The 15,459-nt window shown below is 35.9% G+C and overlaps 3 protein-coding genes and 1 long non-coding RNA gene across 6 annotated transcripts; 2 read left to right on the top strand and 2 right to left on the bottom strand.

The window, feature by feature from the left end:
- Positions 1–644: 644 nt before the first annotated feature.
- LOC120209113 lies at positions 645–15,036 on the bottom strand. Its single transcript, XR_005524372.1, has 3 exons — positions 15,026–15,036; positions 10,326–10,333; positions 645–817 (listed from the first exon to the last, which is right to left on the bottom strand). It is a non-coding gene; the product is annotated as an uncharacterized LOC120209113 (long non-coding RNA).
- On the top strand, positions 3,231–5,990 carry LOC120209067 (FRIGIDA-like protein 1). Its single transcript, XM_039208143.1, has 3 exons — positions 3,231–4,131; positions 4,994–5,169; positions 5,258–5,990. Exons 1-3 carry the CDS (start codon positions 3,249–3,251, stop codon positions 5,864–5,866), a joined length of 1,668 nt encoding a protein of 555 aa, XP_039064074.1. The 5' UTR covers positions 3,231–3,248; the 3' UTR covers positions 5,867–5,990.
- On the top strand, positions 7,889–12,269 carry LOC120209078 (probable WRKY transcription factor 20). Of its 3 annotated transcripts, XM_039208148.1 has the most exons (7): positions 7,889–7,947; positions 8,706–9,004; positions 10,117–10,275; positions 10,395–10,929; positions 11,022–11,154; positions 11,248–11,403; positions 11,798–12,269. In XM_039208148.1, the coding sequence occupies exons 2-7, from the start codon at positions 8,786–8,788 to the stop codon at positions 12,246–12,248; spliced, it is 1,653 nt and encodes a 550-aa protein (XP_039064079.1). In that variant the 5' UTR covers positions 7,889–7,947; positions 8,706–8,785; the 3' UTR covers positions 12,249–12,269. The 3 variants fall into 3 exon arrangements, with proteins under 3 accessions (XP_039064079.1, XP_039064085.1, XP_039064089.1); XM_039208154.1 differs by lacking the exon at positions 7,889–7,947 and having other exon boundaries at positions 8,684–9,004; XM_039208158.1 differs by lacking the exons at positions 7,889–7,947; positions 8,706–9,004 and having other exon boundaries at positions 9,900–10,302; positions 10,343–10,929.
- LOC120209102 (scarecrow-like protein 21) lies at positions 12,716–14,899 on the bottom strand. Its single transcript, XM_039208162.1, has one exon. The coding sequence runs from the start codon at positions 14,470–14,472 to the stop codon at positions 12,856–12,858; it is 1,617 nt and encodes a 538-aa protein (XP_039064093.1). The 5' UTR covers positions 14,473–14,899; the 3' UTR covers positions 12,716–12,855.
- Positions 15,037–15,459: the final 423 nt, after the last annotated feature.

The following is a 15,459-nucleotide window of genomic DNA, read 5'->3' as shown; positions in this document are numbered from 1 at the left end:
CGATCTTTCGCTGTTTTTATGTTTTTGTATACTCAATAAGGCACATGAATTAGCCCAAGAGTTGTGTCATGAACAATGAAGAATCTCTCTAAGATTTCCCAAGAGCTAATATCAGTAGATTGACGAAAGGGATAGTACCCTTCATAAAATAATACCAGACATTGTACCATTTCCTTGAATAACCATTATTTTGCAAACCAGTTTTCAAGGAAATACAAGTTTTCTTTTGGGACAAGGTACATGCTACTTAGGTTTCTGCTTTTTCTTAGTTATACTAAGCCTGCATAATTTTGGTCACTGAGATACCCAATGATTTACTTTTATCTTATAGTATTAGGTTCTTGGAAACCCCATATGAAGAATAATGTGGACACAACCTATATCTATTGTATATTCGTATGAAACATTTGAAGGACACTTTAAACAATTTCAAGACAAAAACAAATCTGCTTTAGACTAAGAAAATCTCGAGACGGAGATATTATAGCTTACTAATTGTAGTATGTGTTTAACTGTGCGTATATATGTAGGTCTATGCAAGAATCAAACAACCCTAGGTTGCAAATACTATAACCAAAAAGAATAGGAAATTGATAGTAATTAGTTGAAAGTGGCATATGATGATATATGAGAAGATACTTGCAAATTCAAAGAGCTTGCCCCTGGGAGAGAAGATGATGAGGGCAACTTCAGCATCACAAAGAATTGATAGTTCAAAAGCCTTCTTTAGCAACCCATTTCGTGTCTTTGAGAATGTGACTTGTCTGCTTGTGGCGTTCTCTATGCACCTCATTTGAGTCTTCCCCCTCACCATGATCTCTGTACCTTCGGCCACAAAAAGATGGAGCTTTCATGTTACAAAGCAGAAACCAAGCAGCGACATAACATGACAGACAGTTCCCTAGGAAGCAAATTAAGACTGTAAACGAGAAAGACTTTAAGGTAAAAATGAACTGAAGCTTCAACTTAAAAAAACAAAGAAATGGAAAAGAGAACAAGCTTTTTATAGGAAATCAAATAATTCAAATTGTTTGTGATATGGTCCTTAAAAAACAAAGGTTCAAGCTTCAAAGAAGAACTAGACATGGAAAAGATATCATCAAACCTAGCCGAGAGTCGGCGCCGAGGACGACACCGCCATTGTAGGTGACTCCGGTGATAGTTGTGCCCATTGAGTGAGGGGAGTTCAAGTCCATATTCAGATACATTTGGTTCTTATTTTCCTTTGATCGTCTCTTCCCCAAACTCTAAATTATAATCCAAACTCTGCTTCAAATTGTTTGAAGACCCTTCTTCAACAATATCAAGAGAGAGAATAAATACAACTCACCTCACCCCTCTTCCTCTCTTCCCTCTCCCTCCACCACCTCCACTTCCAATAACTTTCGGCTAGAATGAAAAAATAGGTGAAGTGGGAAAATGAAAAAATAGGTGAAGTGGGAAAATGAAAAAGTGTTAAAGGGGAGCGGGATTTAAAAACTATAAACTCGCGGTGCTTATAAAAACAAATGCCACTAAAGTACGAGTCTTTAACAGCGTTTGTATCAAAATGCCACTAAAGCACTAGTCTATAGTGACGTTTGTATAAAAACACCACTAAAGTACGAGTCTTTAGCGACGTTTATATCAAAACGACTCTAAAGTACAAGTCTTTATCAGCGCTTTCATAAAAGCACCACTAAATTATGAGTCTTTAACGGCGTTTGTATAAAAACGCCACTAAAGTACTTGACTATAGCGACGTTTGTATAAAATGCCACTAAAGTACAATCTTTAGCGGTGTTTGTATAAAAACGCTACTAAAGTACATTGTTTAGCGGCGTTTATATAAAAACGCCACTAAAATACGAGTATTTAGCGGCGTTTGTTCTATAAATGCCGCTATAACCCCATTTTGTTGTAGTGCTAGTAGTAGGGGTGTTAAAAAAACCCGAAAACATTAACCGTAATCGTTAACTGGTATAACCGTTATATTTAACATGTTAATTAATTGAACCATTAATACTAAACGGTTTCGGTTAACCGAACTACTAAAAATGATAGATTACATATTTGGATGAATTTGGGATGAAATTGAAATATCTAAAAGTTTAGGGACTAATTTAGAATGAAATTCATAATTTGGGGATGAAATTAGAATGTTCAAAAGTTTAAATACTAATTTATAATGAGAGTCATAGTTTAAGGAAGAAATTAAAGTATTTAAAAGTTTAAAGACTAATTTACAAATTATTTTAATTTATTTGTATATAAAAATACAATTATTTAAATTTAATATAAAATAACTTATTTTTATATTACATAAACAACTTATTTTTACAATATAAAGATATCAATTTCTATTTTATAATTTAAAATTAAAATATTATCAATGATATAATAATATAATATCATTTATAAATAAATGTAGAATAATATTTATTCAAACATGAATAATATATTACTATTACTTTTAAATTTAATAAAAATATTATATTTATAATTAAACGTTTAGTATCTAATTTAAAATTTTAATAGATAATAAAACTTATAATTAATTTTTTAATCAAATTGGTTGTACCATAAACTTTTCAGTCTTAATCAATAAAAAAAAATATTACAAACTGTGACATACCTTATAGTCGAGTTTGAGTTAAATTATAATCCCTAAATGATAATTGAGTTTGAATGAAATGAAACAAAAATGATAAGATTTTAAAAAACATTTTTTTACAAAAAATATCCATAATTCACTGTATGACTCATACTCAACTTAACCTAAATTGACCTAGAGATCCAAAGTTAACCCAAACCAAAAATAATTAATCGTATATTGATCCAACCCGAAAATCAACGATTCAATTTGATCTGACCCGAAATCAATTTATCCAATATTGATCCGACTCGATACTCAGACTGACTGGACTTACTATAGACACGAATAAAATCGAAACCCGAAATGACCCGACCCGACTATACCTAAATTAAATCGAAACCTGAAATAACCCGAACCAAACGCGATCTGAATGACCCATTTGTCACCTCGACTAGATATGATATTATCTGTAATACAATAACATCTCTAAATAATTTAAGATATTGGTTTGAATTAAATTAAAATAACCTATCTAAAAAATTTCAAGCGGCTCAAATCAGGCCCAACGTCGACTTTGGTCGAAAGACCGGCCCATTTACAAGTATAAAAGAACGTTTACCAATTACCACTGCCGTTTATCAACGATTAAGTTAAAATCAATTCCAACTTTAAAATGATGTCGTCTGGAAGTCTTCCGGCGACGCCATCGCTGAAAACAATAGAATCGGCGATCGAACTCATAGACGTCAAAAAGGGTGAGCTCAAGAAAGCCTTCGATGATCTCCAAGCTACCTCTTTGCGCCTCTCTTCTTTCTCTATAACATGGTCCGAGCTCGAATCTCACTTCACGGCACTCCAAAACTCGGTCACTCAACGATTCCACTTCCTCGAGTCCCGCGAATCCTCTCGCCACCCAGTTGTGGCTGCCCCCGTTTCGGATCACACTCGCTGCTCAACTCACTCGTCTTTTTCAAAACAAGGAGACCCATCAGCTTCGAAGCCGTTAACGACACTGGGCAAAATTGATCCCGTGACTGACTCGGTGGTGACTCGGCCGGAGTTAAAGGAGTTTTGTAAGAGAATGGATTGGAGGGGATTGAGGAAATACATAAATGACCACGACAAAGAGCTGGAGGCTATCCAGATGGAGCTTCCAGGTGCTTTAAAGAGTGCTCCATATCCCGGGACAATGGTTTTGGATGCAATGGAGGGGTTTTATGTGGAGAATTGTCCGAACAAAGGCGATAAAGATATGGACTTGTTAGGTTTGAGGAGGGTTTGCGTGTCTTTGTTGGAGGGGTTGATGGAAACTGGTTTATGTTTTAGTGAAGAAGTGAGGGAAAGAGCAAAGAAGTTAGCTTTAGAGTGGAATGGAAAGGTCAATTTGAGCAAAGCTAACACCTTCGAGCCGTTAGCGTTTTTACTTTTAATGGTAACTTACAGCTTGGAAGCTGTAGTTGATAAAGGGGAGCTCGTGGGACATTTTTTCGTCGCTGCTGGATGCCGGAAAGCTGTAATGTTGTGTAGGTCAATTGGTTTAGGGGAGAAAGTTTATGGTGATGTTCATGTTTCCTTGACTAAATGCAATTCTTACAATGATTACCTATGTTATATGTGCATTTGAATTTCTTTCATGTATGGATTTCTATGTCAAGAGGTGTAGCTGCTTAAGGTATTTGATTCATAGTGATGCTATTGGCGTCTTAGTAGAATTCGATTCTTGTTAAGTTCATTAAGGTTTATTTGATTTTATGGTTGGTGTTTATAGTTTATGCTTCCTTTTCCAACTATTACTTTCGTTTGAAGTTATGACATAGTTTGCTGCATATCAGTGAATGGTCAGACGAGTTTCAATTGTCTAATTCTGCGTCGTATTGGGAGCATATATACCACCCTTTAATTTGACGTTATTGAATGCTGGAGGTACTGGGAATTTTATGATTTGTTGTTAAGTTGTTATGCTTGTGTTATATGCCTCGGAAAATAAGATACTTTTTCCCCTATATGAAAAGGGACAATTTATCTTATTTTGAAGAAGAAAGTTCAGTTAGGAGACTCACCTTGACTGTCATTGGTATGAAGCAACTGAAACACACAAGTAATGCTATTTCCAAAAGACAAAAACTTCTTTCTTGGATTAAGAGGGAAGTAACTAAAGCATTTTTTTTTGGGGGGGTTTCTTTTTGTCGCATCAAATCAATGTTTGACATGCAATGCAGTGGATTTTATTTTCTCATTTAAATGACTAGTTCAAGCTGTAATTCTGGGTCATTAATCATATACTTTGAGCAGAGAATTTATATAATTTTCTGCCCCATTTTTGATTTAGAATTCTCTCCCTCATGCCTATATTTATCAATCTTATTGTTTTAGATGTAGCTTCTGATAAAACAGCGCCGTCTTTCTTATATGTTGCAGATTTGATTCAAAAGCTGGTAGATAATGGTAAGCAACATCTTGCAGTGAGATTTATATTTGAGTTTGGGCTTGCTGAAAAATTCCCACCAGTGCCTCTTTTGGACAACTATCTGAAGGAGACAAAGAAGCTTGCTGAGCAAGTTTGCGTTGATGGAAAGAACTCTTATAGGTCACTGGTAAATATCTGTTTCCTGCAAACTTTTCAGGGTATGATACTATAGTTTTGAATCATTTTTAAAAAAATGAATTATGTTTCTCATGCAGAACGTGGCAGCAGAAAAAGAAATCGGTGTCTTGAAATCTGTAATTAAAGTAATTAAAGATTGCAGGCTGGAAGCTGAATATCCACAGGAGTGCCTTCAGGATCGTCTTGAGCAGCTTGAGATGCAGCTGGCAGACAGGAAACGCACTGCAAAACTTACTGCTGCTTGGTCTAAACAGCAGCAGGCTATTGAGTCAGCCAGTCAGCAGGAAAAGAAGAAGAAGAAGAAGTTGCAGGGGAAGCAGCAGCAGACCGGCAACAAGCGTCCTAAGACAACTACAACTGTTTCCCCTATGGTAACCTCATTTGGCGTGGCTGGTTCAAGTTCTGTGGTTTTGCCTTTCCGGCAATCTCATCTTCAGCCAGCAGGTTTATTTCCAGATCAGCCTGCTGCATATTTGAGCTCGCTAACTGGTCCTTATGGCTTGGCAGGCCCTACTCCTGCTGTTAATCCATATTTAAGCTCATCAGCTACTGCTCTATTTGGTTTGGCAGGAGCCCTTTTAGGTTTCTCCACGACTCCAAATCCTGCTGCATCCCATCCATATTCTTATGGCCAGCAGCCTTTTAACGGTGCATATGGTTTACCACCACAATACCATCCACAGTAGCTCAGCTTTGTTTTTGCCTGTGGTATGCTTTTGGATGCTAAGGCATCAATGCACTGGTTGTTGGCCACTTCTGCATTTTTTATGGCAGAAACTAGGCTTAGTAATTGATAATTTATTTAATTGACCTGAATCCTGAAGATTTATGTAAACGATATATTTTATGAGATGCCATTAATTTTCAATATAGGCCATTCCATCTTATCCCATAGCAGTTCTCTGTCATATTCTCCTATAGCAGTTTTCAAAATGATTTTTCTGCTTTGTCCATGGAGTTTGACCTTAATATTCTGTAAAATTTATGACTATAGATCTTGTATTTAATGACTAACCTATAGCAGTTAATATTGTAAATGTCTGGTAGCTGGTTATTTGCTCATCTTGGGGTTAAAGATAGCAGGCTACGTATAGTTCTAAGTTATTAATTCTAAGTTATTAATTCTAAGTGATTAATGTCGATGCCAACAGGAACCGGAATCATCAAAGGAAGGGTTCAATTATTAAAGCTGTAAATTTAATGTTCCTTTCCATGGTATCATTATTTATTACTATCCGTTGTTGCTCGACGGTAGTCTCTGAGATGCAGATACACAGTTGCATGATTATTCATTTATGAAACTTGCTTTGCATACAACAGTTCAATGATAGGGAACACTAGCTCTACACTGGAGCCTTCCCTGTTTCCCTTTGCCATTTATGTCCAACACATTGTTTATCTAGCTAGATTGCTGTAGTTTTTAGTTGAACATTTTAAATACAAATACATAAAGAGAATTAGCACAGATCTGTTTCTGTAGTATCCATTTTTAGCCACATTGCTTCTGAAAGTACCCAATGCTTGAATTTCAACATCTCACAAAATTGGCTTGAACCTGAGCACCAGCTTTACCTTTATATGTACATATATAATTGCTTGTGTATTCAAATCCCTTTGTCTGGTTTCAAGCTCAAAATCATTAATGCTCAAATTCCATAACTTCTTTTTTCCAGAAAAAAAGTTTGTTAGTACTCATAATGCTCATTTTTTAACCTTTTTCTGGATAATGTCAGTAAATTCCTGCTTTGATCCCATAATCATATCATCACCTGTCCGTTATAATGTTTATAGCAATGGCTTATTTATTGCATGCATACAAACAAGAAGTTTACGTTAATTTAAGGTAAAGAAGAAATGTGTGTTGACATGGATTTTCATTTTTTGGACTTCGGGTTATAATTGAAAAGTTGTAATATCTTTGCTTGTGAATTATCTTAAGAGCCTAATTCATGTAACTTTAACTTGTCTTTTAAATGTAAATGAGGTTTTCAAGCTCAAATTTGTTTGCTTTAATTATCAATGGATGGTTTTCACATTATGAGCTCGGGGAAAAAAGTAAGGATCTTTGTTAGATATTTTTCTTTATTTATTTATAGTATAAAATTACAATATCTAATATAATAGTTATATGAATCTTGATTATATCTAAAATTAAATTTTGAATAAGAGATGAATCTCTTTGAAATTTAAATGTTGAACCTTGAGACAATAAATAGACCATAATTAAGACATAAGGCATTTGCCCCAAAGTTTTTAAAAAATATTTTCAACCCCTTAAAAATGTAATTAGATACTCATTTATTTATTAAATTCTCATTGATTATCTTATTGTTTTAAAAATTTTAGTTAAAATTTAGAATTTTCTGAAAATTTTAATGTAACCCCAAAGTTAGTTTTCCGAGATCCACCATTCTTGAAGCATCAAATTCCTTCCCTATTTTTACTGTGCATAAATGAAAGAGTATTTGTGAAGTAAAAGGTTTTGCCTTTTAATGAATAAAAATTAAAAAATAGAGATGGAGAAAGCAAATAAAGGTATGATCTTTGTAGATAACACCAATGATTGCTATGACAAAATGGGTCACCTTTTGAAATTTTAACCACCTTTCAAAACCATTGTTGAAAGCTTAAAAATAAAATTTAAATTCGAGAAAAAAGAAAAAAATATTGATAAGGCAAGGAATGACACAAGCCCCTGACCCAGATCCAGTGTACAAGTTAAAGACGGTCAATCTCTTCTGATAGCCTTCTCCAACACATTAAAACAGTAAAACTCACTCCAAAAAGTTTCAAATTTTTTAGAATTTAAGGGGCATTTAGGTGGGGATATGAAATTCTTCAGGAATAGAATCCATATTTTTTCGTTTGGTTAGTCGAAAATGTCATTACCGGTAATATTTTATTATTAATAGGGGATTTTTATGAGGTATATTATTGGAAATGTCATTATTCATTCTCTTAGATATTGTTGGATTATCGACGTTTTGGACTAAAATGTTCTTAATTTTTTTTAAAAAAATATTCATATTCTGTCATTGAATAATAAAAATTCAACGAATGTTAAATTACAAATTTACCTTATACTATTTTAGATTTACAAAATAAATCTATAATTAAAATTTTATATAAAGTTAAGGGGTTAAAATAAAATTTTACCCTTTCATTAAATTTTTTTATATTTTTAATTTTGTAAAAAAAATTTATAAATTTTAAGAATTTAAATTTTTTAAAGAAAATATATAAATATCTTATAGTAATATTACAGTAAAATTCACTTGTTAAAAAAATAAATATATAATAAAGATAATTTAATCAAAATATATATTTTAATAATATTTTATTATTTTATCCAAACATGGTAATCTTACATTCCTGCTAAATCAATAAAATACAATACAACATTCTCAGTAATTCTATTCCATGATATTCTTTTATTCCCACCGATAATCTTATTTTTCGTGAATTAAACGTTTAATATTTTTTAACTTAATTTACTAATGTAACCCTCCCTTATTTTTCTTGCAGGACATAAAAGGTCAACTCCAGTCTGACTCTCTTCACTGTCTTGTCTTTTTTTTTTTGGGTTTCCTTTGGTATATTGTAAAATGGAGGAGCAAATATTAACTTCTTCTTCCTCCTCTTCGGCTGTTGATGCGGGTACCACTCAGCACGATCCATCGGGCCCGGGTGGTTCAGGTGGAGCTCGGTACAAGCTTGTGGCTCCAGCTAAGCTACCGATCTCAAGGTCGGCTTGTATTACGATCCCTCCTGGGCTTAGTCCTTCTTCTTTCTTGGAGTCTCCTGTTCTGCTTTCAGATGTTAAGGTTAGAGCTGTTTTTTTATTTTTGTTTCTGGGGCTGTATTGGTTTGTGGTTTTGTTTGTTTACCTAGAAAATAGAGGAAAATAAAAAAGTTGGTTACTTTTTGAAAATTCACCGGTTAAATTGGTTTCTTTCTCTTGTTGAGAAAAACCCATGATTTTTTAGTTGATTGAGGAATTCAACAGTTTTAGATTCAAAGTTTTTTAATTTGTTTCATTTATTGACAGTAGCTTTTAGTGGAGAATTTTTCTTTGGTTTGGGAATGATCTGATTGGAACTAATTTTCAGCTAAAGATGTGCTTAAGACGGAAAAGTAATGAGTTTACGATATTTGTTTGCTTTCATTTTTGGGTTCTTTAAATGCTTGATTTTATATTTGAAGTGGTTCATGATGTTGGAGGCCTTACAGCTAAAAGAAATTATTAGACAAATTATGAAAATAAAGCTCCTCAGTGCCCATTGATTTCTATGTTGTGGGAAGAATAAGGTTTCTCCATTTTTTATTGTTTTGTTGTTAGTATAAAAAATCTAGGTTGAACCGTCCTTTGATTGTAGGATTTGTGGCTTCTTTATATACATACTAGAGACCTTTTCCATTTTGTGTAATGCATTATGTGGAATAGATGCTTGGGGTGAGGTGGAGTGGATCGATGGATTGATGCTTCATAAAAGGTGATCATTTGATTTTTATATGGAAAGGCGGAGGTTTGTTTAATGTGTGGTGCATCGAGGCGGTGGGAGAAAGGGTGGAAAAAAATAGAAAATTGGTGGGTCAAGGTTAAGAGAAGAGATCTAATGGAGGGTATGGCATTGTATAGAGTTGAATTCATGATACGTGTTGGGTAGTGAAGCTTTAGAAGTTGAGCTTGAGATTGAACGGACTTGTTTTTTTGCATCGAGTGTAGGGTTTACTGGAAAAATATATGAATGATATTGTTCTGGAACCTTGCCGCATCTGTTCTCTCCCTTTGTTTATTTTATGTTTGGCACTAAATAAACATGATGCAATTAGTTTTTTTAGTAATTTGATCACTGGCTGATTTGAGCTTTATATACTTAATTCATGCTGATAATAGCTGTGCCAAGTAACTTGTTTTTGCTTCTTGTTCTTCAAGGCGGAGCCTTCACCGACTACCGGTTCTCTCTTTAAGCCTCAAGCGGTACATGCCTCTGTTGCTTATAGTACATATTCAGTGACTGCTGCGTGTTCTAATGCTTTTGATGAAAGAAATTCAAGCTCCTTTGAGTTTAGACCCCATCCTCGATCAAACATGGTAATTTCCTGATAAATGTTGATCGAAATTTAGATACGATTTTCTTTTACCGCCCCCCCTTCATTGTTATGTGGTTAGTGGTGCTAATGTACAATTGTTTTTTTTCCTTCTTATTCAAGGCTCCTGCAGATTTAGACTGTTGGAGAAGTGAGCAATCTCGGCCGATCCAAATTCAATACCAGCCTATATTGTTCAATTCATCTGCTTCAGTTAAGAGTGAGATGGTAGCCTCAAATGAATTGAGCCTTTCAGTACCTGTTAATATTGCTACTTCCATGGCTAGTACTCCTGCTGAAGTTGACGGAGATGAATTAAACCAGTTAGGTAATCCGAATAGTGGGGTGCCACCAGGGCAGTCTAATCATAGAGTAGTTGGCCATGCGTCATCCGATGATGGATACAACTGGAGGAAGTATGGACAGAAACATGTGAAAGGATGCGAATTTCCTCGCAGTTATTACAAATGTACACATCCTAATTGCGAAGTAAAAAAGCTATTCGAGCAATCTCATGATGGACAGATTACTGAGATAATATACAAAGGTACACATGATCACCCTAAACCTCAGCCTGGCCGCCGATATTCTTCTGGTAATATCATGTCCGGCCAAGAAGAAAGATCTGACAAGGTCTCATCTTTGAATGATAGAGATGGTAAGGGGGAAAAAACTATACATCCAGTTTTTTATCTGTCGAGTGCCTTTTTTTAAACGCATGAGTTAATCTTTTCTTTTTCTCCATTTTAGACAAGCCATCCTGTGGTTTTGGCCAGATAGCTCATAGTATTGAGCCAAATAGTACTACAGATCTATCTCCTGTCACAGCTAACGATGATAATTTAGATGAGGTTGAAGACGATGATCCATTCTCGAAACGGAGGTATTGCTATTTTGTTATTGGTCAATAGAAGCTTTTATGTTTCTATTTTGTGGATTTATCTAGTTGCTAATGATACTAGCAAACTACAAGCAGGAAGATGGACAGTGGGATTGATATCACTCCTGTGGTGAAGCCAATCCGGGAACCACGCATTGTTGTTCAGACTGTGAGTGAAGTTGATATACTGGATGATGGGTATCGGTGGCGCAAATATGGGCAAAAAGTAGTGAGAGGAAATCCTAATCCTAGGTATGTATCATTAAATCGATGATTATAGAAATAGAATGTTATTTATTGCAATTCAGATCGTTTAAGAAGCTTGTCTGTGTCGATATACATCTTCTTAAACCACTATATTTGTGGCTTACCGGCATAGAACACCAATTGAAGCATGTTAGCTTTCATGCTTTGTCATAAATTAGACATGATAATCGATTATCTTTAGGATCTTTTGTTCAGTTTATCTGGAGCATTGTTTGTATAATTTTTGTTTTGTATATGGTTTCATTGCATGCTGATTTCAAGGCTCATATTCGAGAGTCGTTTGTTCATGACTATTCTTGACCATAGCTTTTTATTATTTTATTTTATTATGGTTTCTTACATCATACGATGTTATATTTTCTGCTTTCTTTTCATGTAGGAGTTATTATAAGTGCACGAATGCCGGTTGCCCTGTTAGAAAACACGTTGAGAGGGCATCTCATGATCCAAAAGCTGTTATAACCACTTACGAGGGAAAACACAATCACGATGTGCCTACCGCAAAGACCAGTAGTCATGATACAGCAGGACCATCAAGGATTAGATCAGAAGAAAATGGTGCCATTAGCCTTGATCTTGGTGTTGGGATTAATTCCGTTCCTGAACATACTTCGAATGAGCATCAACGATTGCATTCCGAACTGTCCCAATACCGCCATCAGAATGGTTTCAACACGGTTCAACCCACTCCTCTGGCAACATACTATGGCGGCATGAATCAGTATGGATCTCGAGAAAATCCGAGTGAAGGCCGCGGTGTTGAAATTGCACCCCTAAACCATTCTTATGCATTGCCACAGAGCATGGGAAGAATACTAACAGGTCCATAAATCTGTTAACAATGAGGGTGACTGAATAAAAAAAATATAGACCACATTTCAGTTTTTTCCCATCTTTTTCACTGGTAGAAGAAAAGTTTAGAATTGTCTTATGAAAATCTAGATTTTTCCTACTGTATACATATGCATATATGTATGTATATATGTATTAGTTTACCATTTCAGCTTATCATGTTATGTTGCCAATCACTACATGTATTAAACTTGGGAGTTTGTACTAAAGTGGAACGCATACAATTTTATTTTCTCAGTGAAGTGTTTGTAAAACAAGTTCTTGTAATGGAATTTGTAAGAAATATTTATTTTCTATCATATCTTAAGAATGTTTGATTGGTACACTATGAAATGTGAACGTTTTCAGGCAAATGGACCGGCTAGCATCATATCCATTATAAAAAAACATACTCATGACTTGAAATGTGAACATTACAGGGGAAAACGCGTAAGCAAGACAAGCTGCAACAGTTAACCACTAGAAATTAATCACTACCATTTAATTCTAGAAACACCTTGTTTACATTGCATCTCTGGGAATGACATTATTACCAAATAAGCTCTAATCTCGTGTTTTTGCCGTGTCAAAATAGTTATTGATCGGTTAACATCTCCATGCACAGGAGGTGACAATAGCACGATTCATCCAGCCGAGATAAAGGACACCATCTCTCTCTTCGAGTGTATACTTATCACAATAGCTTTGCAGCAGAGTTTTGATGGTGTTGTTGACGAATGAGCTTAATGGAGAGGGTGTAAAGCCAGCCATGATAAACCTTGATCTCCATTTGCCTAGAAGTTCATGACGTTCTACTCTTTCAGGCCCTTCGCATGCTATAATGTTGACGATCTCCCGGGCCAGACAGTGTTGTTCGGTGCTGATCCGCTCCTTGTGTTCCCTTGGCAGGCTAACATCGATTGATTCGAAGATAGCCAGATAATGATCCATTGTCTCCATGAAACGGGGAAGGAATGGGGCGGTGTTTGTATTCGCTTCTTGCTCAACAAGGGTCACCACCTTCGGGGACAAACTCTTCACCAACCTCAGCAGTCTGTCTCGATGGTTCTCGGTGCCCACACTTTCATCTGGCATGTGATGCAGCATCATGGCAAAATTTACAGCAATGGCTTCACCGGGTTGAATCCTGAGGTTTTCAAGTTGAACCTCAGTACCAGAAATAACAGCAGCATGGAACTCAAATGGTACCTTACATGACTCGGCAAGCTTGTGTAGTCGCTGCCCCACTATTTCAAGTCCTCCCCCTCTGGCAAAAGATGATGTAGGGTCATCAATGCCGGTTATACAGATTCTTGGTGGTCCTCCAGGCCGAGAGGCAAGGGCATGGATTAGAGTCAACCATTGGCTTCCTTGGGCAATATGAAAATCAATTATATGGACTCGACTTTCTTCTTTCATAGCTTCAGCAATTGCCCCGTTTGCCGACATATAGCCGAACTTGAAATACGGGCAGATTTCATAGAGGATGTGCATGTATGAAAGCAGTTCGGCACCGGCAGGCTCTTTACATCTGAGGGCGTTGTAGATAGAACTTCCTGATGAAGCCAACCTTGCAACAAGACCTTCCACCATGTAGGCTCCTAGACGTTGCATTGGTTCACCCGAAACCGACACCATTTGATGCAATTGCGTAATCAAACAGTCGGCCATATACATATCTTTTTTTTCTATAGTTTTGGCACAAGCACAGAGCAGTTCTTTAAGGTCTCCTCTGGCGATCATTTCCATCATGTATTTCCACTTCTCCTCTTCTGTAGACACTTCAGTGGCTCTGCCGGAAGCGGCAATTGAATGAAGGTCAGAATTATCTAAATCGGAGCCTAGCATAGCAGTTTCCAATTGTCTTATCATGTGCCCCAAGTCATTTTCATTGTCTATTACACGAGAACCACTTATTGGTGAACCCCATGTATATTCTGGGGAATGATGGTCTGATGGGTACGAGTAGTTTTGCAGCGAAACAGGGCTTCCATCGGGTGAGAAACTGGCGGTCGAAGAAGAGTTCTGCATACCGGATGACGAATCAAGGGTGCAGTATTGATCTGGATTATGGATCGATTGTTGCACACCATTGCTGCCGTCATCAGAGCCAGATTGGTACTGATCTAAGCTTTGGTTGGAAGGCAAACAATAGGACTCCAACTCTTTGACTGGCTGATCGAAGTACGTACCTGTAATTTTAGGTTTCTGAGACATTTGCATCGGAGAAGATTCTTTAAGTAGAAACTATGGATCGACAGACAACAATGGAGAGAAACACGGCAAAACCTTTCTAATCAAAGCGCCTTCGAATTTAACTGACAGCACCGTTACAACGAATAAGTTAAATCACCCAGCCAGAACTGCTGCTTGGCATGAATATACACATAATGAGCTGAACCTGACGTATTCTGCATAGACAATTGACAAAAACTTTAGCTGTATTTTATGATGGAAAAAGAACAGATACCGATCCGAAAAAGTAACACCGGCTTTTCATTTATATCGGCAGAAATCAAACAATGAAAATGATGCACAATAAAGCAAAGGGGAAGGAACACAGGAGGTCTATCGAATCTTCTTTATCCGATAAATGGTGATGACCTTTATATGGTACATACATAAAACACGAAAGACCCTACATAGATCATACATGAAAAGATTAACAAGACGAACAAAGAATGCGATTCCATCACAAAGGGAATTCATTTTCGCAGCCAACACCTAATTAAGTCCGTGAAAAAAGCTGTATCAATGAAATCAGAAAGTCATTTACCTGGAAAAAAAGGTTTATATAAGCAGTTTATTCATTCAAAAGACTGGAAATCATATCATAGATTTATGCAACCAAGGTTTTTTCAGTAGAACACTGTAAAAAATTGCAGAATCTGGTATCAGTCACTAAAATAGAAAGTTCTTTCTGAAATTAAAAGAACGATAAGGCTTGCTGCAATAAAAGGAAAACAACAACAACAACAAACATTCATCGTATACGATGAAGCTATGAAAATGTTTTACATTTTCTTAAGAGATGGGATTTCATATTCAAGGATAACCTCAGAATCTGTAAGAGCAATGGTCAAATCTTTTACAGAACATGATAAAACAGGGTTTAAAGATGACAGGTTAACTAATTTCAAACATGCATGAACATAAAGATTATACCTTTTACACTGTAAGTATATCAGCAAAACAAGTTCATTTCAGACC

The sequence above is a fragment of the Hibiscus syriacus genome, unplaced genomic scaffold (genome assembly GCF_006381635.1).
Source record: "Hibiscus syriacus cultivar Baekdansim isolate YM2019G1 unplaced genomic scaffold, ASM638163v2 tig00000646_pilon, whole genome shotgun sequence".
Lineage (NCBI taxonomy): Eukaryota > Viridiplantae > Streptophyta > Magnoliopsida > Malvales > Malvaceae > Hibiscus > Hibiscus syriacus.
The sequence above is the reverse complement of the archived record's forward strand: the minus strand, read 5'-3'. Positions and strand labels throughout refer to the sequence as shown.